Source organism: Podarcis cretensis (assembly GCF_951804945.1).
Source record: "Podarcis cretensis genome assembly, chromosome: 2".
NCBI lineage: Eukaryota > Metazoa > Chordata > Lepidosauria > Squamata > Lacertidae > Podarcis > Podarcis cretensis.
The window spans coordinates 121,672,817-121,696,148 of NC_137171.1; the positions used below are offsets into that span (position 1 = coordinate 121,672,817).

At 46.7% G+C, this 23,332-nt stretch overlaps 3 protein-coding genes across 5 annotated transcripts in view; 1 reads left to right on the plus strand and 2 right to left on the minus strand.

The window, feature by feature from the left end:
* The window catches only part of LOC307208854 (major histocompatibility complex class I-related gene protein-like), a 21,736-nt gene extending 12,952 nt beyond the window's left edge, over positions 1-8,784 (plus strand). Inside the window, exons 4-8 of one of the 3 annotated variants that reach the window (XM_079963858.1) lie at positions 3,854-4,141; positions 5,436-5,523; positions 6,229-6,257; positions 6,924-6,956; positions 7,405-8,784. In XM_079963858.1, coding sequence (XP_079819984.1) covers positions 3,854-4,141; positions 5,436-5,523; positions 6,229-6,257; positions 6,924-6,956; positions 7,405-7,427 — 461 coding nt within the window. In that variant the 3' untranslated portion in view covers positions 7,428-8,784. Of the gene's footprint in view, positions 1-3,853; positions 4,142-5,435; positions 5,524-6,218; positions 6,258-6,923; positions 6,961-7,404 lie in introns of all 3 variants that reach the window. The other 2 variants (XM_079963859.1, XM_079963857.1) reach the window with 2 other exon arrangements.
* LOC307207888 (antigen peptide transporter 2-like) overlaps positions 7,753-23,332 on the minus strand; it is a 91,239-nt gene continuing 75,659 nt past the window's right edge. The window contains exon 13 of the transcript XR_013834850.1: positions 7,753-7,861. The gene's annotated coding sequence lies outside the window, so the exon portion shown is untranslated. The remainder of the gene's footprint in view (positions 7,862-23,332) is intronic.
* Positions 7,753-23,332, minus strand: part of LOC307207897 (antigen peptide transporter 2-like) — a 20,732-nt gene continuing 5,152 nt past the window's right edge. Inside the window, exons 3-12 of the mRNA XM_079962197.1 lie at positions 22,465-22,579; positions 21,998-22,128; positions 20,945-21,150; positions 18,944-19,141; positions 16,811-16,939; positions 14,148-14,336; positions 13,490-13,663; positions 11,639-11,798; positions 11,147-11,283; positions 7,753-9,899 (exon numbers count right to left, since the gene is read on the minus strand). Coding sequence (XP_079818323.1) covers positions 9,708-9,899; positions 11,147-11,283; positions 11,639-11,798; positions 13,490-13,663; positions 14,148-14,336; positions 16,811-16,939; positions 18,944-19,141; positions 20,945-21,150; positions 21,998-22,128; positions 22,465-22,579 — 1,631 coding nt within the window. The 3' untranslated portion in view covers positions 7,753-9,707. The remainder of the gene's footprint in view (positions 9,900-11,146; positions 11,284-11,638; positions 11,799-13,489; positions 13,664-14,147; positions 14,337-16,810; positions 16,940-18,943; positions 19,142-20,944; positions 21,151-21,997; positions 22,129-22,464; positions 22,580-23,332) is intronic.

Consider the following 23,332-nt stretch of genomic DNA (forward strand, 5'->3'; position numbering starts at 1 on the left):
GCGCCACCTGCGTCCTTTGGCTAGAATAAGGGATGGCAAAAGACAAACAGGAGGAGGGGACAAAGAAACAGCAGGGAAGGGGCCAAGAAAGCAAAATGCATTTTAAATTAACTAAAAAAATAAAATGGAAATGGACAGATTTGAGGCGGGATACAGGAAAACCTTTTGCCTTTACACTTCGGTAGGGGAAAGTGGGGCAGATTGATGCAGAAAAATTCAATCTCATATTTTATGTACCAAAATGAGTCAGATAATTTAAAAATATTGCTTTATGCATGGCATAACTAATCAATATTATAATAGCAATCAAAAGAACCATTAAGGTTAGAAGATAATGAGAATATAATGACTTGGGGAAAAAATGGGATTTGTATGATTGTGCCCCACCTACGGGGCACTTTGATACATAGCGCAAATTGTATGAGAATGGTAATTATTTACAAAAAATTAATTAAAAAAGCAATTTTTGTTGTGAGATAAACCAGCCCTACAATTTGTTACTTAAAAATCTAAATTATGTATCAGAACTAACAGTGTTTCACAGATATCATAGACTTTATGGCAGGTTTTCTTAACAAAATATCAAAACTTGTATTAATCTTTCCTCAAACACCTATCCATTTAAAAAAAAACTTTGGAAAAACTTTAAAAAGTAAAAGAACTCACATTAGGTAGTCCAAAAATATGCTTAGAAAAAATAATATATTCCCTTAACGTTTAGCTTCTTTTGCCCATTATATCCACTGAAGTCAAAAGAAAAAGTATAAAGAGATGATATTCGAGATGCGCCCTTTGAGAAATTTGGCAACTGCAAAACAGCATCCTTGAACTCAACACTTGCCTTATCTTCTACAATAGGGAAGACAAACATACAAGACCCTGGATATTTCCTGAGATATGACACTTTATAATCTGTCATTTTATGTTTAGAAATGACTTTGGCCACATAGTAAACAACAGTTTTTATTCTTTTCAAATTTCATGAGTAGGAAATCAGTTTAGAGATTTCATGCAAACTTGTATAAAAGGTAAAGGTACCCCTGCCCGTACGGGCCAGTCGTGACCGACTCTAGGGTTGTGCGCTCATCTCACTTAAGAGGCCAGGGGCCAGCGCCGTCCGAAGACACTTCCGGGTCATGTGGCCAGCGTGACGAAGCTGCACTGGTGAGCCAGCACCAGTGCCGCACACGAAAACGCTGTTTACCTTCCCGCTATAAAGCGGTACCTATTTATCTACTTGCACTTAGGGGTGCTTTCAAACTGCTAGGTGGGCAGGAGCTGGGACCGAAACTTGTATATTGGGGCACTATTGTACATTAGTGGGTCACTTTTATACGTATCAATGTGCCCCAACGGACATTTTCAGAAAACTAACAATTATTAATAAAACCACTGAACTTATTTAAAAATCATGTGTAATACTGATTACTGAGTGGGATAATTTACCTTTGGTATTTTTAAATCTTAACTAAATGACGAAAAACAACATTGGAACACTTTTACATTTCACGTAATATTTTTAGTTGGCCGCACTAAAAACACACATACTCTCGTCAAACGCCAATGGCGAATTGGCGGGCAGCGCGGTCGCAACTGTCATACTCACACATGTAAAGACACGTTTTAGTGATGTCACGACACAAACATTTATCGATATTGAAATATTGTTGATGTGTCAATGTGCCCCGCCTCCCCCTACATACCTATGGGGAAAGTCTTTAAAACTAAATTAATTAACCTTTTTTTAAAATAGAAAATGTGTAGGGAGCCTGTGAAATACGGATGCAGCCCCCTCACTAAGTCTGTAGGTTAGCCACTCTTGGCCTAGAAGCAGAAAACCTGCACATAGTGAGAGAGTATGGGAATTCCCTCTTCTACCTTCTGTTACGAAAAAGGAGCAATGCTCCGGCGAGCTGCAGCTGGCTGGAATGCCAAACAGGATGTTGATGTTTGTGACTGTACCGTGGGAGCGAAAGGACAGTCTGTTCACTGTACTGAGCACCGGATGTTAGCTCAGTGTGTCACCTGACATGTACTGGAAGTACAGGGGTGGAGTCTCTCTCTCTGCTGTTGGTGTTTGGAGAGTGCAGACATGTTTCTCTGTACTGCTGCATAGACAGAAATAAAGGCATGTAAATACATTTCTGTCTGTCTCTTTCCCCCTCCTGGGGAATGCAGGGAGGAGGGAAGAGTGGTGTGTTCTTCTCACGTTTGAGGAGAATCGCCGATAGAGACCCCACCTGTCTCCTGCCGGGAGTCGCAGACAGGGAGGTCAACAGTAATCTAAGCCGGGTGCCTGGAGAAAGGCAAATTCCTCTGACATGGCTCAAGATTACAACACCTTCTTCTATTTTTTATTTGTGAGGAATTTTACTTTTTTCCTATGGGGAACATTCAGAAGTGTCATCTTCCCCAACCCCTTGCCTTGAAATGGTACAGTCCCCTCTTCTGCCTTCAGGAATCTGGCACAGGAGCCAATCAAATGATCAAGTGTTTGGACTGGCTTTCTTCCTGTCTCTCTTTATTAGCTTTGCTTATATGAACATTAATTAAACATAAAATAATTCTAGCACCCTCCCTTTTTGCGGACTGACACATATGTATTAGCCGTGCTTAGAGAGATCTGAGCAATTTCATCTATGGGGCCTGGTGATAATTCACCCCAGAGACACTGAGCATATTTCTTGAGGTTGAGGATTTCATCTCAAAAGCCACATTGAAGTGTTTTCAAGGGTGACAACGTGCAAAAGAGGCTGGGAATCATCCTCTTTGGGACGGAGGTTCTGCTGAGGACAGCTGAGGGGGTGGGGTGGGGTGGGGAGGTTTTGTTTTGGGCTTCTGTGGGTAAAGGGCTTGACCTTCCTTCCTTCCTGCTCCCCCCAGCAGAGTCATATTCCCTCCTAGACCCAAGTTAACCAGTCCAGGCACTGCAAAGTGGGTGGGATCCTGGAACAGCCCCTTCAGACAACAGCTACCCAGGGAGCCAGTTTTTGAACAAGGGTTACATTCTGTGAATTGTGCCTCAAGCCAAAATTGTGTATAGTCAAAACACATTGGACTCAAGGGCGATTGGGTTGCCAAAGTCCTCCTTCCCCAGATGCCTGCCTCCTCTTTTTGGTTTTTAGAATATTTTTGGCAAGTGCGTAAATCTGTATGTGCACAAGTTCAATGTGCGCAAGTTGCTGGCTTACTGGGCCTCCTGGTCTGCCCTTTCCACTCCAGGGGAGAAGGGAGATGGGCCCTTTCCAACCTCCAGCGACCCTTTCAGGGCAGGCGGGAGAACCATAAAGGAGCTCTGTCTTTCCCAGGGCTGTTGGCTTTGCTCACTAACTATGGAGCTGAAAAGTCCCGGAGAACAGAGAGCAGTGAGTCCAGCATTTCTTCCCCCTCAAGAGAGGAACCAGGATCAGCCTGAGCTGCCCTCAGTTCATGACTTGCAACTTGGAAGGATCTGAATGAATCCCGCCATTGGGGACCGGGTGAAATTTGCCCCTCAGCCTAGAGGCAGCTCCCTGGGACAATCTTGGAACCACAAGTTGTCATATTTAAATAGTGTTAGAGCTTTATAAAGATGATAAATTATGTTAATTTGTATGCTGTCCTTCCTCCCAAAGGAGTCTGTTTTGTCAAACAAAGGATAAAATATCTGAAAACAGTTCCACCATAGACACTGACTGGGGAAGATGCCAAGGGAGGTTGAGGAAATCCCATTTATTCGCAGTTCTTTTTAATTTCTGCAGATGTGATATTGCGACTAGGTTACCCCTTGGGTCCCTGCTCCTCTGCTCTTAAAAAATGCAGGATTCCTCCAGGCTCCCGTTGTGGATGTCTCTCTGTTAACCCCTTTTTGCAGAGGCTCCGGTGGTGAAGGTGACCAGGAAGGCAGACTATGACGGCCTGGAGACCCTCGTTTGCCAAGTCCACGGCTTCTACCCCAAGGAGATTGAGGCCAACTGGGTGAAGGACGGGGAGGTCTGGCAGGAGGGCACCCTCCGAGGATTGGTCGCCCCCAACTCGGACGGGACCTACTATCTCTTCCTCAGCATCAAGATCGACCCCGAGGAGAGGGAGTGCTTCCGGTGCCGCGTGGAGCACGACAGCCTGGAGAAGCCTCTGGACGTGGCCTGGGAGAAGGAGCCTGGTGAGAGAGAGACAGACAGACAGACAGACAGACAGGAGGGGAAAGGGGTGGGCTCTGGGAGGGGAGTTTCCACCCAACTCCTCCCTTCAGCAGCAGCACAGCTCAGATGGGGAACCCCAGTTGGGTCCTGTCTACGTCTCTGGAGGGAAGCAGCTGAATCGGAATCTGTAGATGCCATTTCTCACAAGTGTCTCATAGGCCTTAAACTCAAATTGGATGTCGTAGGTAAAAACTGGCCATCACCTTCTTGCCTTTAAGCCTAAGTAGTAATGTCAAAGAATGTGGGCACATATTTTACTTCTTCAAAATCAAATTTACCCACAGTCACTGCGACTGAAAAAGGGGCAATGAACTTAAAAGGAGTCCCAAACTGTACTTCACAGTGAAAAAGATGCTCACTCACTCTTCCTCTCAACCGTGCCCAGCTACAAAAAGGTGATATTCATCCCTACTCAGGCCAAACAGCCTCACACCGCTGGGAAGAGCAAGCAGGAATTTTAATAACAACTCTTGTCTCTCACACACCGGCAGGGAAGCTGTGCCTGCAGGAACCAAAGCAGAATGTCTAAGAGCAAGACTCCCTTTTCCCCAGCAGGAGCCCATGAACGCACATCCCCACCCACACCCCAGACTCCCCTTCTCACAGGCAGGCAAGCGAGAATTATGGAAGCGGCCCTTGAGCCAAAGACTCACCCAGGCAGGGTAGAGGGGACCAGGGCTCACTCACTAGCGCTAACAACTTCAGAGATTCCACCCAAACAAAAAAACCTGGACATTTTGCCTCATTTTAAGAATCTGTCTGGACAGACATTTTAAGTCTGAAAAAGAGGGCGTGTCCAGCAAAAACCGGACGTATGGCAACCCTACACAAGATGCTTTTTCCTAAGGGTTTGTGCCTTCCCTGAAGGCCTGTAATGCTGGGCTCTCAGAGGGGGGTCTCAGAGGGGAGGGAATCCCTTCCTCTCAGGGTCAGGACAGAGAAGGCTGAAGCGCCTGAGCAGGAGGAAACCTGCTTTTAAGTCTTGAGTCTGTGATGAAACAGGTGCGCCTGTCAACTGTCTTCCTAAAATATATTGGGGGTTTTAAAGACCTCTAATGCTGAAAACATAAACTCCCTTGTATCGGGGCCACTACAGAGAAGACCTTGGCCTGTAAGGAGAGAGAGAGGGCCTGCTTTTCACACATAAAATCCTCCCGGGCTCATAGCTCAGCACCTCCACTCAAATCTCCTGCTTGAGGCCTTGGGGAGCTGCTGCCGCCAGTCTGAATAAAAATGTCTCTTGTCCCCTTTTAGTCAACCTGGGGCTCATTGTGGGAGCCATTCTGGGTGTCATGGCTGCCATCCTGCTGGTCTCTGGAATCATCTTCTTCATCCGCAGTAAGTAAATCCTGGATGCGTTTGCTGCCTCTCCTGTGTCTCCTTTTTTAAGCCTCCGACTGGGAATGTGCTGGTGGAGCTTCCTGGAAACTGCCCCTTGTATCCCTACAGAGACCCCTCCCCATAAAACACCCTGTGAACATGAACCAAAAGTCATAGTGGTCATTGCTTTGTACTCACTCTGTGCTTAGGAAATTCACTTTCCACCTGACATTTTAATCCATCCTAAGCCTTCAATCCTGTGAACAATTAGCAGGGAGCCTTACTTACAAATCTTTAGGCGCCAGGCAAAAACATTTCTCTCAAACCAGGCCTTGAGCTTTTTAAGTGTGAGTTACTGGTTTGTTTTTGTTTTATCATGTATTTTGTGCTCTCATTTTGTATTTTTATTTGGAGAATCACCGAAATAATACTCCGAAAATGAATGAAGGGACTGGATAATGTTTCCTTCCGGCCTCTTGGAATTTGTCCACTGCCTAGTTTCCCCATGTTGATTTTCTGATTTAATTTCCTCAGTTTTTTCTACTTCTTTATAAAATGAGTTCTTTGAAAAGCTCCCCTTCCTTGGAGGTGTTTGGAAGAGACAGGAGAAGCATCTGCTGGGAAGGTTTCAACATCTGAGAGCCAAATTGTCGAAATGGATTTGAGTGGCCTCTGGATGTCCCTTCCAGCTCTGACCTTCTGCTTTTGTCTCTGCAGGGAAACAGAGCGAGAAATCAGCCTACAAAGCAGCTTCAAGTGAGTGACTCCTCCCCTCTCTCTGTCTGACATATTTCCCCCCAATATGGAGCAGGAACACATTACAAACAGACCAAACCAAACCTGGTGGTGGCCTAGTCCTGCAGCCCAAGACCCTGATGGGAAGCTTCAGCCTGTCTGCTCAGCCTGTCTGGGGACAGCAAGGGGTCCCTCAGGGCCAGGAAAAGGCTGCAGAGAGACTGTCGGCTGAGGGAGGGGCTCCAAGAAGGAGCAGGAGGAAGAGCCGAGGGGGGGGGAGAGGGGTCTCTGGTGGTTTAATCTACTGGAACCTGAAGCTAAATATTTGGTTCATTGGCTCAAGTATGTGGGTGTTAGGAATCCTCCGTTCTGGATTTGACACCACTGCTCTCCCTCCCCAGCTTCTGCCTTTCTGCCCCCTTCCTGCCTAGATCACACCCACCCCTGCTCTAGTCCCCCGCTGCCTCCATGCCAGGCTGTGCCCATCTCTCTGCCCTCCAGCATCTGCTTCTCCCCCCACTGCTGTCCTTGAGCCCCCTTGCCTCTGGGCTGCCTGTCCCTGAACTCTTCTTAGGCCCCCCCCCATATTGAGACCTATTTGGGATGGGGTTGGAGAAGGGCTGGGGGGTGGGGGTGGGATCTCCCTCCCCGGGATCCTAACTCCTGTGTTTCCTCCCTGTGTTTCAGCAAGTGACCAGGGGTCTGCCATCTCCACCAAGGGTAAGTGGGGGTGCAGGTGGGGGCAAAGTGGGGCTCTTGCAGAAGACTCTGTGGGGAACATCCCCAAATGGGGAAAAGCTCCTGCTTTCCTGTTACCCACATTGGGAGTCATAGTTTGGGTTCTGAATGCGAGTCACATTTTGGGTGCTGTAAGGGATTTCTCCTTCTACTTAATAGTAGGACTGCTGTGTGTCCTTCTGGTATTCCCCCAGAGTGTGCAGCTTGGCTCACTTGCTTGAGCTGCCCTCTGCAGGCATTTGCTCTACAGGTCCATTTTGGTGACGCTCCCAGCATATCTCAGATCTGATTTGACATGATGAGGGATGGTGGCTTTCCTTGGGAGGCTGGACTAGACGCCCTTTGGGTTCCCACTCACTTTGTAATGCTGATGCCCCCACACCATGATGTTGGCTTAACTTTGAAACACCCCTGCTCTTTATTTTTGCAGTTTCATACCAGCCCAGTGTGTGAGATGAGACCAGAAGGAGCCTGCCCAAGTGTTGCTGTGAATTGCAGAGACTCAGAGCCCCTCTTCTCCTTTAATGCTGTTTCTGATGTTTCTTAATCCTGGCTCTCACTCACCCATTGTGACTCCAGCTGTAACTAGAATTTGAGGATAATCATGTTTTTCTGATGAATTTTGGCTAATTTTGCTTTGTAGCTGATTTTCAGAAATGTGTTTGTATTCATGAGAAATGTGCTGGATATACACAACTAAAAGCTTTAAAAAGGGGTGGGGAGATTGAGCAGTGATTTTGATGGTTTCTCTTGGTTTTTTGTTGCTGTGGATCCCACCACAAGCCTTTCCCCAATCTTGTGTCACTCACTTTCCATCCAAATTGAAGGAAAGGCAACATCTGAGAACTGCTTTAGGTGTATTATGCATGAAATAGGCTAAGCTGTTACTGCCTACCTGCCTCTTGGGCCGCCCAGCCTTTGGCTAAACAGATGTACTGTCTGATCCTGCTGGCAGCCAAGGAGGAAGCCAGCAAGGAGAAGAGGCAGATCAGGAGCTTCATGGACACAGTTTGATCTGAAATAAGCAGCCCCTTCTTTTGGGCTTCAGGCCTTCAGTTCATGAGACTTATAGCCTGGTCCCCACAGCCTTCTAGGAGGGGTGACCCACTGGGAGTGGGACCACATGAACTCCTCCAAGTAAACTAGTTTTGCTGCCTTCAAATTGCCTAATATTTATCTCGCCCATTCTTGCTTTTCCACCTGTGGCCCTTGAGGAACATACTCCTCCCACCTGCAGTTCCCTCCATCTTCCTTCCCTTCTCATAGGCTGGCATTCCTTAAGGAGAGTCTTTCCTAGAAATAAGAATGCACTAACACCTGGGACGCAGGTGGCGCTGTGGGTTAAAGCCTCAGCGCCTAGGGCTTGCCGATCGAAAGGTCGGCGGTTCGAATCCCTGCGGCGGGGTGCGCTCCCGCTGCTCGGTCCCAGCGCCTGCCAACCTAGCAGTTCGAAAGCACCTCCGGGTGCAAGTAGATAAATAGGGACCGCTTACCAGCGGGCAGGTAAACGGCGTTTCCGTGTGCGGCTCTGGCTCTGGCTCTGGCCAGAGCCGCTTCGTCACGCTGGCCACATGACCCGGAAGTGTCTCCGGACAGCGCTGGCCCCTGGCCTCTTAAGTGAGATGGGCGCACAACCCCAGAGTCTGTCAAGACTGGCCCGTACGGGCAGGGGTACCTTTACCTTTTTACCTTTAACTCTCTTAGGCCTCAATGGATTTGCTGCACCTTGCTTTGAAGACACTGGATGTAATTAATACTATTCTTCCTTTTGTAATATCCATTGGACTGAAATAAACAAGGGTGCCCTCCCTTTGTCTTTAGTGGTTCTTTCCTTCTTATCACAGAAGTTCCAGAGATTTTGAAGTCCTGGCAGGGAGGAGCCAATAATTGGTCTTCCCTGTGCAGCGCGACTGAAGAACTAGAGTCCAAAGTGAGATGGGGACAAAATCTGTGGTTTTGCAGGGGTGGGATTAAGTTACATGACGCCAAGAGGGTCTGAAGTCTGCTCAGTGCCTGGATTGGGGACCACCTGGATGCTGCCTTTGGTTCCAGGATGGAAGAAAGGAGGGTTGGGAATACAGTCATACCTCGGGTTAAATACGCTTCAAGTTGAGCCAATGTGTCCCTCAAGCACGCAGATCTTGTGTAGATCCAGCCCTGGACTAGTGGGGCTCCCTTTGGCCTAATCTAGCAGCCTCTTGTGTTCCCATACCCTAGAAGAAGCACCATTCTGCAGCCCCCCAGAGACACAAAATTTCAAACTTCAAAGAGTTATGTGCACACATTTTATTCTACAAAACGCCGCTTTCATGCCATCGTAGTCCTGGACAATCAACAGCAAGAGACCAAAAGTGCCTTAAGATATTTTTGCAACATACTCAGAAACACTAAGACATACGGGACCAAGAGACAGGATTGGGAAAGAAGCCAGACCCCATATTTTAAGCAACTCGAGATGAAATTCTCCATCCGCTTACCTGGGAGTAAGCCCTATTGAACTCAGTAGGGCTTACTTCTGAGTAGAAGGCTGCACTCGGAAAGGATCAGCCAATTAGGTGAGTCTCCTAGTAGCCCCATCATGGCAGGAATTCAGGGCTGTGGCCCAAGGTCCCGCTCAGCAGAAGGCACAGAGACCCCCTTCTAAACGCAGTTATGCCACACACATGACCACCTCGAGAGGGGGATCCCAAAAGACCACTCAGCCCAGAGTTACTGCGTCCTCCTGTGCGGAAGTCACTCAGCCTGGCTCCTTTGCACCAGGCGGTAATAGGGGCCCCTCCGGCTCATCAGCTCAGAGTGCGTCCCCTCCTCCACAACCTCCCCACCCTCCAGGACGACGATCCTGTTCGCGTTTTCCACCGTCTGCATCCGGTGAGCGATCACCAGCACCGCCCTGGCCTGGCCGCTCATCAGTGACTGCTGGATCTAGGAGAAGCAGCCAGAAACCCCCTCTTAGATTTATTTTATTTATTTATTAGGTTTATATCCCAGCCCTCCTCCAAGCCCAAGGTGACGTATATGGGGCTCTTCCTCACAACCCTGCGAGGTAGCCTAGGCTGAGAGGCAGGGATGGGCTCAAGGTCACCCAGTGAGCTTCAAGGCTGAGTGGGGATTTGAACCCAGGGCCCAGTCTAACACACTAACCACTGGCTGTGTGTGTGTAAGAGAGAGACTGAGAGGTTTGTAAGCATTATGAATCCTGCTGTTTTCCCACACAAGGATATAGAGCATGGAGTGCTCCATATTTTTTATTATTATTATTATTATTATTATTATTACCCTGCCCATGTTAGGTAGCCCAGCATTTGGGTGGCAGAATAGCATGTGGCCCAGGATAGATATAATTTTGTCATCCTAAGGTTGGCCAAACTGGAAAAATAATGATGGGAAAAACTGAAAGGATAAGGTCTAAAAGTTGACTAGCACTGGAAAATGCAAGTCCATTTATTAATATTATAATTATCAATAACATAGGTAAAGGCAAAGAACCCCTGGATGGTTAAGTCCAGTCAACGGTGACTCGGGGGTTGTGGCGCTCATCTCGCTTCAGGCCGAGGGAGCCAGCGTTTGTCCACAGACAGCTTCCTGGGTCATGTGGCCAGCAGGACTAAACCGCTTCTGGGGCAGCAGACCACCGTGATGGAAACCAGAGCACATGGAAACGCTGTTTACCTTCCCGCCGGAGCGGTACCTATTTATCTACTTGCACTTGTGTGCTTTCGAACTGCTGGATCGGCAGGCACTGGGACAGAGCAAAGGGAGCATTTGGGTGTCAGAATAGCATGCAGTCCAGGATACACACTAATCATCATAATCATAATAATTTATTCTTTATACCCTGCCCATCCAGCTGGGTTTCCTCAGCCACTCTGGGCGGCTCCCAACAGAATATTAAAACCACAATAAAACATCAAACTTTAAAAAGTTCCCTGACAATATAATTTTCTCATCCTAAGGTTGGCCAAACTGGGGGGAAATGATGGAAAAAACTGAAAAGGCAAGTTGATCTGGTCCCCAGTGAACATTTTACTAAAAGCTGCCTGGCACTGGAAAATGCAAGTCCGCTTATTAATATTATAAATAACAATAATATAAAACCGCCGCACCCACTCATGGCTAACGCTTCTCATGTCAACCAAGTCCCACAATTCCTCCCCCCCCCCGACACTCACGGCAGCTTCGCTCTCCACATCCAAAGCACTTGTGGCCTCATCCAGCACCAAGACCTTGGGGTTCCGGATCAGGGCGCGGGCGATGGCCAGGCGCTGCTTCTGCCCTGCGGACAGCTGGCCTCCCTTCTCCCCGACATCTGCAGGAAGGCAAGAACGAGAGAGAAGGGGTGGGAAGAGGGGAAAAGAAAGCCTGGTTGCCAGAGGAGTGGGAGTGGTGGCAGGGGTGCAAAAGGTGAGTCGCAGGTAAAGGAGGGTCCCGAACTCCTGGGTTCATTTGATGGGATGGAGTGAGCCGTTGGGTGGGGGGTCGGGCACAGTGACAAGAGGAGCTGAGGCTCAGAGTCTGGAATTCTCACTCGTCACAAGGGCCTGGAGCCCCACCAATTTTCCTGGAGGAATTCAGTGGGCCACAGAAATTCATGTTATCTCAGAGAGGGTAAGAATCAGGCCAGAAGAGACAAAAGAAGACGGGAGGAAAGAAGTTTCACCCACCTGCGGCGAACCCTCCTTCCAGCTCATTGATGAAGCCTAAGGCGTTGGCTTCTCTTGCCGCAGCCGCCACCTCTTCCTGGCTGCAATCCTGCACCCCATAGGCGATATTGTCCCATATGGACCCAGAAAAGAGGACCGGCTCCTGTCCCACCAGCGCCACCTGCAAGCAGAATGAGGTGTGATGACTAGAGAGAAATTGGATTCATTTTGCATTTAAAGCACACTCCACCATATTTGCACCTTCTCAAACAATATAAGAACCGAAACACAGGCGAACCTTCAACATTAACAATTCTCTGAATTTTGCAACCCTGTTTCCCAACTCGAAGCGTTACAAAAATGTGCATAAGAAATGAAGATTTTAGTGAAAACAGCCTACAAAAATGCTTTTTCATTGGGAGAAATTGCTTGCAAAAATGTGTGCATTAGTCAAATCTGCAGACAATAGCATGTTCATTAGGAGAGATTTGCACTGAAATATTGAAAAATTTTCATGCAGATTTTTAAAAGCAAAAGCCACAAATTGCTGCATTACTGTACAGAACTAAATTAAAGTTGGAAAGATGAGAAACTGAGTGAACAGGAAGGGGCAGGTCCTTCCATCCTTTCAAATATCTGAAGGGGGCTCTCGTATCCCCTCTGAACCATCCCTTCTCAAGGCTCAACAGCCACAATTATTCCTTGCAAGCATCTCCTTATGGGAACTCGTCTCTGGTCACCCTCCCCTGGAAAAAAACCACAGTTTACAGCTTAAGTACCAGGCTGGGATGTGTTTGTGTATCACGAAATCTTGGTGGGCACGGCCTTTTGCAACCCACATTTCCTCTCCATTGCTCAGCCACACCTTGTTGTTTCCTGTTTTGCAAAAGATGCTTCCTGTTTTGTGAAAAACAGAACCGCCTTCCCCTTGGCACTGACAACTCTCTAACATCCCAAAAGTCCTTTGGAACTCCCTGCCAATTGACATCAGGCAGACGTTTTTGCTGTATTCTTTTCCGGGCCTGCTAAAACATACATGTTCAGGCAACCCTATCAAAATTTGGGGAACACTAACAAGCGTTTCAATCTGGGTTTTGTTTGTTTGTTTAGCTTATGGTTGATTTTAATTATATTTCAATGCTGTAAATAGTTGTTTTCAACTTTTTCAACTTTTTAAATTGTTTCTTCTTGCTAACTGCTTTGAGGTTTTATTACAAATAAGTGGTATATAAATCTTGTGAGAAATGAATAATTTGGGAGCCTATGTCCTTTTAAAATATAGGGGTTTTTTTTGGGGGGGGGGTTATTGGGCTGTTGTTTTTATTTGGATTATGGATTTTAAAAAAATCATTTATACTTTTCAGATATATACATTTCACTGATTTTACAATCGTTATGACATTTTAAAACTTGACTTTCTTCCCCCTCTTTAATCCTGCCACTGTTTTTATCTGTTTACAATTTATCTGTAAATATTTAATAAACCATTTCCATTCTTTTATTTAAAAAAACTTGTTATCTTGATTTCTTATTCTTCCAGTAGAGTTTCGCCATTTCTGCATATTCCATAAGAAAGAATGGATTATGGATTTTGTGTTTTTTATATTATGATTTTACAGTGGACGCTCGGGTTGCAAACATGATCTGCGTGGGTTGCAATTCAGCGCTTCTGTTGATGTGCGACCGCATCCCTAACCCAAAAAAACGCAACCTCAAGCGTCTGTAACCCGAGGTATGACTGTATTCTGTAAACCACCCTGAGACCTGAGGGCACACGGCGGTATATAAATTCAATAAATAAAATGAATAATAAATAATGAAGGGGAAACAGGAGTTTGATGTCAGACACCCTTTGTGGCCCCCCTGGCTCACCTTGCTGTGCAGGTACTTGTGCTCATAATCCCGGATCGGGACCCCGTCCAGCAGGATCTCCCCAGACTGGGGCTCATAGAACCGCTCCAGCAGTGCCACGCAGGTGCTCTTCCCACTGCCGTTGAGACCCACCAGCGCCACCACCTCCCTGGGACGGAGCTCAAAGGAGACGTTCTGCACAGGAGGAGCGAGGAAAGGAGAAAAAACCAGGGCTGTGATTCACCTATGGAACTCACAGCCACCAGACAGCTATAAACCTAGATGGGGTTTGAAAGACCGTTCTACAATTCCCAGCGTGGTTTCAACAAGCCATCCCTCACCACAGGGAACTCTGGGAAATGTAGCTCCCTGAGGGGAATAAGGGGTCTCTCAACCACCCTCAGAACCCTTAGCAAACTACAGTTCCCAGGATGCTTTGGGGTAAGCCAGGACTGTTTAAAGTGGTATGATGCTGCTTTGAACCTTTGGCCCAAATGGGGTTTAAGGAGGGCTGGCCCACCGCATTGGGAGGTCGGTCTATGGGGTCCCCGTTCTCACTTAAAGAGACAGGCCTCCCCATAAGGCCGTGAAGTCCAGAATCTCAAACTGCCTCCCAGCACCACTGAGCCAAGATTCTCTGCTCCAACATCCTCAGGGGACCGGACTCTTGGCCATGTACCTTTAAGACCTGAAGATCAGGGCGGGAAGGATAGCAGAAGGAGACGTTCCTGAAGGAGACGTGACCTCGGAGGAAGTCCGGGGCCAGCGTCCCCTCAGTGCGAACGGACGGTTCCCGGTGCAGGTAGGCAAACACTTTTTCTGCAGCTCCCACATTGCTGAGCGCATCTCCGTATATGTACATCAGGGTCTGTGAGGGGTGAAAGAAGAGCAAGGCGAGGAGGTTTGTCAATATGCTAAACTTATTTCACAATCCCACAATTAGGGGAGCATTCGCTTTATCCTTCTCTTAAATCCAGGGAGTGTCTCCTCTGCAGAGGGAAAAAGGGATTTATTTATTTTTGGTGATGATATGGACTCTTTAAGAGGCAGAAAATAAATGTCCAAGTTACTCTGCTTGAGAATTAAAGACCGCGAATCTCTATCCGTATCGGGACACCTGGGTCTTTTTGCTCTTCTCATTTCTGGAATTCAGCATGTATCAGGAATATACTGATAAATAAGTATACTTTTCAGATCAATTGGTGGAGACCCAAATCCACAGTCTCATCCAGTCCAGATTTATCTACAGCTACTTTGTGGACAGGGAGGTAATAGAGAGGAGGGTAAAAAGATAAAAACCAAACGGGACGTTCTTTCAATGTAGTCTCTTTGGCAACAGCAATTTCCCCTCTCTTTCAGTTTGTTTAAAATATAGGGGGTCAAAGGAATTAAAAAGGATTTAAAGAGATTCAGAGGTTTTGAAGGTTAAAAGTCCTTAAAATAAGTTTTAAAATCAGTTTTCAAAATGTGGAGATATAGCCAACAGGAAATCAGGGCGAGGGCTGCAAGGCTTTGTTAAAACAAATTTATGACGCTGGCTTCACGAAGTTCTACGGTGCAAATTCCTGGAGTTGCCAGAACACATAAAACAACCTTGCCTTCAATAAGAGGAATTTTAAAAAGAAAAAAAGAGGGGAGAGAAGCCAGCAAAGCAAAGCCCTGTTGTATAATTAAAAGGGAATATGCAGAGCTCTGATAAGGTTTAAGGACGCTCTCAAGGTAAATTTCAAAAAATGAAGTATAAACACCGACAAATGGGAAACTCTGGCCTGCGAACACGCCAATTGGAGAACAGCCTTTACCAAAGGTGTCATGGATTTTGAAGATGCTCAAACTCAGGACGAAAGGGAGAAACTAGCTAAAAGGAAGGCACATTTGGCAAACCCTCACCGTGATCAGCTCCCGCCCAGAAACCTACAAACTCACTGTTAAGACCAGGGTTATGGAAGACAATCTTACTCGGCTGTGAGGGATCGCCAGCGAAGAAGACCTTGGCACCATCTTGGCCCTGGCCCTTCAAGGCCAAAATGGGAGTTGCCAGCAGCTCAAGACATTTTGCCACCTGGGCCAGCTGGTGCCGAGGAAGGATAAAAATTTCTTTTTGTACGCTACTACGGCAGCAAGGATTCTTCTAGGAAAGTATTGGAAGACACAAGAGCTACCCACGCTGGAGGAATGGCAGGCGAAAGTGATCGACTTTATGGGACTGGCAGAAATGACCGGCAGAATCCGCGACCAAGAGAAAGAGACTGTGGAAGAAGACTGGAAGAAGTTCAAAATATATCTTAAGAGCTACTATAAAATAGAGGAGTGCTAAAATGCTAAGGGAAAGGAAGACGTAGAATTATAGCGGTAAATTTTGTTTGATTTAGGGTGAAATTGAAAGGGAGAATGAATTTATATTTAATTGGCTAAAAGGGTTGTTGAATAATTGTTAAAAATAAAAGGATGCAAAAAGGGGAAGGTATGGGGAAGTCCGAGAAAAGAGGCTTATGGAAATAAGGTTAAGAAATTATGATTTTATGTGTTTGTTTCTATGTTGTTTTTGTTGTGTTTGTTAAAAATTGGAAAATTAATAAAATTTTATTTAAAAAAAAAAAAAAAGTCTGTAAACTTTTTCAATACGCAATTACAGAAGCGAGAATACTTCTGGCCCAAAAATGGAAACAGGAAGAGCTACCGACGGTGGAAGAATGGAGACTGAAATTGACTGATTATGCAGAATTGGACAAACTAACAGGGAAGATTCGGTATCAACGAGACCAAAAGTTCATCGAGAACTGGGGAAGATTTACAGATTATCTGAAAAGCATATGTGATGAACAGATAACGTTTGTTGTTTTTCAAGAGACTCTGTGAAAAACAGAGGAATATTGTTAAAAAGAAAATAAGAGGAGGGAAGGAGATATCTAAAGGCAATACTAAGTTAAGAAATGTGTTAATAATATTGATGCAAACGAAAGATCGGCAGAGGAGCTGAGGGAAGTCAAAAAAAGAGATGAATGTGTGATAAAATGTGAAATGATTGTGGAAAATGATTAAAAATATATATATATATATTTTAAAAAAAGACATTTTGCCACCTGAGGCAGCAAACCTACAGAGCTGCCACTGGTTAATGCTGAACCCAATGGACCAGTGGTCTGACTCAATATAAGGCAGTTCCTTGAAGGATGTAGAAGCAGAAGATGGACACAGTATGTGGAGAATGAAGGGAAGGGCAGGAGCATCACACCCATTTAAAAAGCTGAAAGCGTGACTCCAGTTGCGGAATAGCCGGAATGCCATTCAAGGCTGGAATGCCAGCACTGTTGCAGCCTCCCGTTGCGGATTTTCACCCACCTGTATGTAGTCCCCGAAGTCCATCTGGTAGAGGATGAAGGAGAACAGGTTCCCTTGGGTCATGAGGCCAGAACGGATCTGCTGGTACCCAGAGTGAAGCATGATCAGTTTCAGACCCAGCTGTAGGAGCTAGAGAGAGAAATTCGGGGGAAGATGTTGGAGACCGGTAGCCACCCTCGTAGCCACGTTTGACGGCTTGGCTGTTCTGCTCACCCCTTTCCCCTCCAAGGATGAAATTCAATTCAGTTGGTCTCTGAATCTATCAAATCTGCACTTTCCCGAAACGAGACAAAAAACCTAAAGACAGGCAGACTTTGAAATCTAGACTTCTCCAAATTTGGCAATGCACTGCTCCAGCCAAGTAATGTGTATTAAGAGGAAATGCTTGCAGAAATGTGCCCATTACTTGAAACTGCATATGTTTATTAGGAGAAAGCCACTCTGAAATGAAATGCTCATGTGTGTTTCTAAAAAAGAAAAGTCACAAATCGGTGCAGAAATGTGAAGAACAGAATTTAAGATTGCAAAAAGAGAGAAACCGGGAGAATGGATGTTGACAGATTTCCCCCTCCTTCCCAGGTTCTCCAAGAGTCAAAGATGCACCCAGTTTAAATCAGAATTAAATAGGCCTGTATCCTTTTGGAAAGTTCTTCGTGATTTCCCCCGTCCTCTTGTTTCTATTTTGGAGCTTCCGGCTGGGCTATGACAGAGGACCGCTCTGCCCAACCCACTGAAGGCCTTTTGGCAAGCAATGCTCAGTTTTAAAAGTTTTTAAAGGAAAAACAGCACAGAGCAGGGAGGTCTTCAGAGTGCACTTAAAGGTCTGGAAGAAAGGGGGCCATGTGCCCCCCACCTAGAAGAGCATCCCACGTCTGTGGGGTCACCAGTACAAAGACCCTTTCACCGACCAGCCTGATTTATCCCACTGGTAGGTATATGAGAAGGGACGCGGGTGGCGCTGTGGTCTAAACCACTGAGCCTTGGGCTTGCCGATCAGAAGGTCAGCGGTTCGAATCCCCGCGACGGGGTGAGCTCCCGTTCCTCGGTCCCTGCTCCTGCCAACCTAGCAGTTGGAAAGCACGTCAAAGTGCAAGTTGATAAATAGGTACCGCTCTGGCGGGAAGGTAAACGCTGTTTCCGTGCGCTGCTCTGCTTTGCCAGAAGCGGCTTCGTCATGCTGGCCACATGACCCAGAAGCTGTACGCCGGCTCCCTTGGCCAATAAAGTGAGATGAGTGCCGCAACCCCAGAGTCGGCCACGACTGGACCTAATGGTCAGGGGTCCCTTTACCTTTTTAGGCATATGAGAGGGGATTGTAGGATGTTGAATTCCCCATGCCTGCCTGTGGGCCTGATTCTGCCCCCTGCCATACCTCCTCACCCTGTACATCCATAAACAAACTGGCCAGTATGAAGACACTACAGTGGTACCTCAGGTTAAGTACTTAATTCGTTCCGGAGGTCCGTTCTTAACCTGAAACTGTTCTTAACCTGAAGCACCACTTTAGCTAATGGTGCCTCCTGCTGCTGCTGCGCCGCCAGAGCACGATTTCTGTTCTCATCCTGAAGCAAAGTTCTTAAACTGAAGCACTATTTCTGGGTTAACAGAGTGTGTAACTGAAGCGTATGTAACCCGAGGTACCCGAAGACACTGTGATAACAGCAAGAACCTTTATTACACTAACAGAACTGGACCACAGGGGCAAAACAACTGCTTATATACATTTCTGAAGGCCTGGCCCACTCCCACCATGATTGGCTGTCTATACTTCTAAGCTGCAAATCATGACTCAGAGTTTAAGGCCCAATGGCAGAGGCCCAAATCCTGAAACGTTCTGTGATTGGATATCATGTATCGAATCCGAACACAGGAGCTCAGAATCCTTAGTCCAGACCCAAGCTCAGGCAAACACAGACCACTGAATACATAACACCACCAACGCTCGATATTCCCACGTGAACAGTGACCTTGAAAAAGCTGCCTGGGATGCCAAGCTGATTGGACAATGGAAGAACGAAAGAAAGGGGTGCCGTTTCCAGAAAGCTCTCCTGCCACTGCTCTCCTTGGGAGAATGCTTGCCCCCTTTCTGACCCCTCCCAAGCCTCTCCCCTACACAAGACCCCAAGGACTCACCCGTCTGAGGAGCAAGTAGACGGCGCTCTCCCAATCTCTCCGGTCCTTCAGCCGGTGGGTCTCGGCCAAGGCCGCATCGTAGCGCTCAGACTCCTCCTCCTCGGTGGCGAAACTGCGCACCGTCTCCACGGAGGAGACTGTCTCCCGCACCACCTCCCCAGAACGTGCCAGGGAGTCCTGGATCGCCTGCAGAAGAACCTGCAGAAAGCAAAAGAAATGGCAAAGGGGAGAGTTTAGGAGCCTGCGCTAAATGCCAGAGGGGGGCAGACCACTGGGTCTGGCTGCAAGATCCAATTGCTTCAGGCCAAGAGCGCACCATTCCTTTAAAGAATGTTCAAAGCCCATTTCCCCCCTCCCAAATGAACATTGGGAACTGTAGTTTATCCCTCACCCCTAACAAACTACACTTCCCAGGATTCCTTTAGGGGTGTGTGCTTTAGCTTACCTTAACATGACTGATTGACAGCAGGGTTCAACAGACTACAACTCCCAGCATCCTTGACCATTGGCCCTGCTGGTTGGGGCTGATGGGAGTTGTAGTCCAACAGTCTCTAGAAGGCATCAGGCTCCTTATCTCTGGTCCACAACATTACCAAATCCAAAGAGACCAGCAAATCGACCATAACTCCGTTCCATTCCGTTTATTTTAAAATATTGATATACTCCCTGTCACGTAAAAAAAAACACCAGGCAGCATAGAAAAATAAAAACCAAGCAGCAGTGGAAATATTCAATGTGCTAAAAACAGGCAAACGTAACAAAAGTTTAAAAATCAAAACAGCTGGCCTCACAAGCAGAGTCAAACACAAAGGCTCCTTGGGTAAGATCACTTCTCTTTTTTTAACAATAATTGTTATTAGTTTTCAATTACCATAATCCAGTGGTAGCCTCATTATAACATTGCCAAATTATAATACAAGTTGTTGTTGTTGTTTAGTCGTTTAGTCGTGTCCGACTCTTCGTGACCCCCTGGACTAGAGCACACCAGGCACTCCTGTCTTCCACTGCCTCCCGCAGTTTGGTCAAGCTCATGTTTGTAGCTTCGAGAACACTGCCCAACCATCTCGTCCTCTGTCGCCCCCTTCTCCTTGTGCCCTCCATCTTTCCCAACATCAGGGTCTTTTCCAAGGAGTCTTCTCTTCTTATGAGGTGGCCAAAGTCTTGGAGCCTCAGCTTCAGGATCTGTCCTTCCAGTGAGCACTCAGGGCTGATTTCCTTCAGAATGGAGAGGTTTGATCTTCTTGCAGTCCATGGGACTCTCAAGGGTCTCCTCCAGCACCATAATTCAAAAGCATCCATTCTTCGGCGATCGGCCTTCTTGATGGTCCAGCTCTCACTTCCATACATCACTACTGGGAAAACCATAGCTTGAACTATACAGACCTTTGTTGGCAAGGTGATGTCTCTGCTTTTTAAGATGCTGTCTAGGTTTGTCATTGCTTTTCTCCCAAGGAGAAGGCGTCTTTTAATACAATACAAGTACTAATCCCAATCATTCAGGTGCCAAATTATATGATTCGGGTGGCCTCCCGCGTGCTAGAATTGATGGGTTTGATGATTTGCTTTGTTTCTGCATTCCAAAATCTTATCCATCTCAATTACACTCTAGTCAAAATAACAATCCCTTATTCAACAACTGCAATATTAACGACATCCACTCGTCTTGACACATTAAATGATTTATAAACCCATAGGTGAAGCATTCAAACTATATATCCCTCTTCCTCCTGCTTGTGTCAGTTATTCTGTTTGTGGTATTCCTTCCTGTCCTTGTAGAATGTTATGTCTATCTATTCCCACTTCTCACATCCACACCATATATTTATAAAGCACCCTTACAGCAGTCATGGCTTCCCCAAAAGAATTCTGGGAATTGCCTTTAATATTTCTCTCAAAGGTTTGGAAAACAGGGAACAGCAATCCCTGGCAAGAAGCTCCCCTTTCGTTTCTTGAACTCGCAGCTCCCAGTCTCCCCCCGCCTGCTCCCAAGGGCTCCCTCACCTTGTAGTGGGCATCGTAGACCTTCTGGGCCGCCAGCATGACTGGCACCTCAACGAGGGTGAGCAACGTCAGGCGCCACGAGAGGCCAAGCATGAAGGCGCAGAGCCCACAGACCTTGATCAGGCTGCGGAGGAAGATGTTGGCGTTGAGAGGCACCCAGTCGCTCATCATGGTGGTGTCTCTGGAGAGGCGGGAGGTCAGGTCTCCTGTGGGGCGAAAAAAGAGGCCGCTCAGAGCCGGGAGACTGGAGGGATCAAAAGCGCATTCTAATAAAAAATATTTTTTAAAAAATAAAAAAGCTCTGCCCGAGGCAAGACGGATAACAGCAACAACTGGGGGAAAGAAAGACAGAACATCTTGTAAGGACAGGAAGAAACTCCTCTTTCTCTCTATTGCTGATTGTTGTGACTATTGCTTTCTGTGCATGAGAAAGTGAAAAGAAAAACACTTTTAAAAGAAAAGGACGGAAAGGAGAAATAGTTGGTGGATTAGCAGATGGAGGGATGGAGAGAACGACCGATAGATGAATCAAGTCCTTTGATGAACAGATGAAGGAAAGAAGACGCTCTTGATGAACTAGAACTCCCATTATCCCTGCCCACTGGGCATGCTGGCTGGGGCTGATGGGAGTTGGGGGTCCCATAATATCCGGAGGGAACCAGGATATTCCTTACCTCTGAACTCGGCAGCAAAAACAAACATGAAAAGAGTTGCCCACTTGAGTGGCTGAAGCAGGATCTTGGGAGACCCAAGTTCATATCCTGGAAAGCCTCACATCTTGGCGTTCCTCATGGAGCCTCAGTTATGCAACCCATAAAATGGGAATATTTAAGGCCCGGTCATAACAGAGGTGTTGCAAGGAGGAACCACCACAAGTGCTCTGTACGTGCACTTAGACGCATAGCTGCCAACTTTTCCCTTTTATTGCGAGGAATCCTATTTGGAATATGGGAATTTCTCTTTAAAAAAGGGAAAAGTTGGCAGCTATGACTAGAAGACACTCAGGGAGCTGGAGTGAAAGGCAGGCCTGGGTTTGGAGCTAGGGGCTCTCACCTGTTTTCACCTCCTGGAAGAACGCCAGGTCTTGCCGGACGAGAGAAGAGAAGAGGCAGCTTCGGATCCGGATGATGGCCCGGGAAGAGGACATCGTGAAGAGTCCCCCCCGTGCGCCGGCAGACAGTGAGCTGGAACAGAAATGGAGACTGCTCTACAAAAGGAAACTGTGAATGTCTGAGTCCCACTCTGGAGGGTAGGAATCGAAATGGCAAAATCGGAGTTTCTGGGGCACCCCCCAAGATGTGATCACCTTTTTGAGTCACATTCTGGAAACATGGGGGCTTTCCTTTGCAGTAGAAAGCAGTTCTCCAAGCACCCCCTTCCCCCCCGAACTGCTTTCTGAATTCAATTTAATTCCAAAGAAATAATTTAACTCCCCAGATTATGAGAAAATTGCACACACCCCAGCCGAGCCAGGGCTCCTTTGTTTTTTGGGCAGGGGGTGTTGTCAGGAAGAAACCCACCTTCCGAGCGACACCAGGCACATGAGGAAGATGGCGGACGAGAAGGCATCCGAGTCGTACTTCTTGCCCAAGATGTCAATCAAGCTTCCCGTGTAGTAAGGGATGAAGGTTTCACCTGCAGAGAGTTTGCGCTTTGAAAACAGGGAGGGGGGACTCTTTGGAAACAGGAAGAGCCCATTCACCCCGTTGACACCTCCCTGCACAGACAGGCAGAGCTTCTCCAAGATTTCAGGTGGAGGGCATGGCTCCATCTGAAATTGAGCTAATTAATTTTTATTTGTTTTCAAACTTATAACACATCAAAACCAAAGTACAGTGGTACCTCAGGTTAACTACTTAATTCGTTCCAGAGGTCCGTTCTTAACCTGAAACTGTTCTTAACCTGAGGTACCACTTTAGCTAATGGGGCCTCCTGCTGCTGCCACACCGCTGGAGCCCGATTTCTGTTCTCATCCTGAAGCAAAGTTCTTAACCTGAAGCACTATTTCTGGGTTAGCGGAGTGTGTAACCTGAAGCATATGTAACCTGAAGTTTATGTAACCCAAGGTACCACTATAAACTTAATTTAATACATTCTTTTTTCTAAAAATGGGTTTCCCACACTCTTAGATATATTCCATTTCTTCCCCTTCTACATGTTATTTATTTTACAGATTTATCTCTAATTTAGGGTTCCCATATTGCAAAAAATGTTTAGCAAAATCACACACAAAAAAACTATTTTTAAGGAAATTTGCCAAAATCTATACTTCCTAAATTGGCCAAATCCCGGCTGTGTCCTGGAAATTCCAGACGCATGGCAGCCCTGCTCTAATTAACATCAATTTTCCGGCAAACTCCTCATTCCTCAGCTGTCCCTTTACCAACT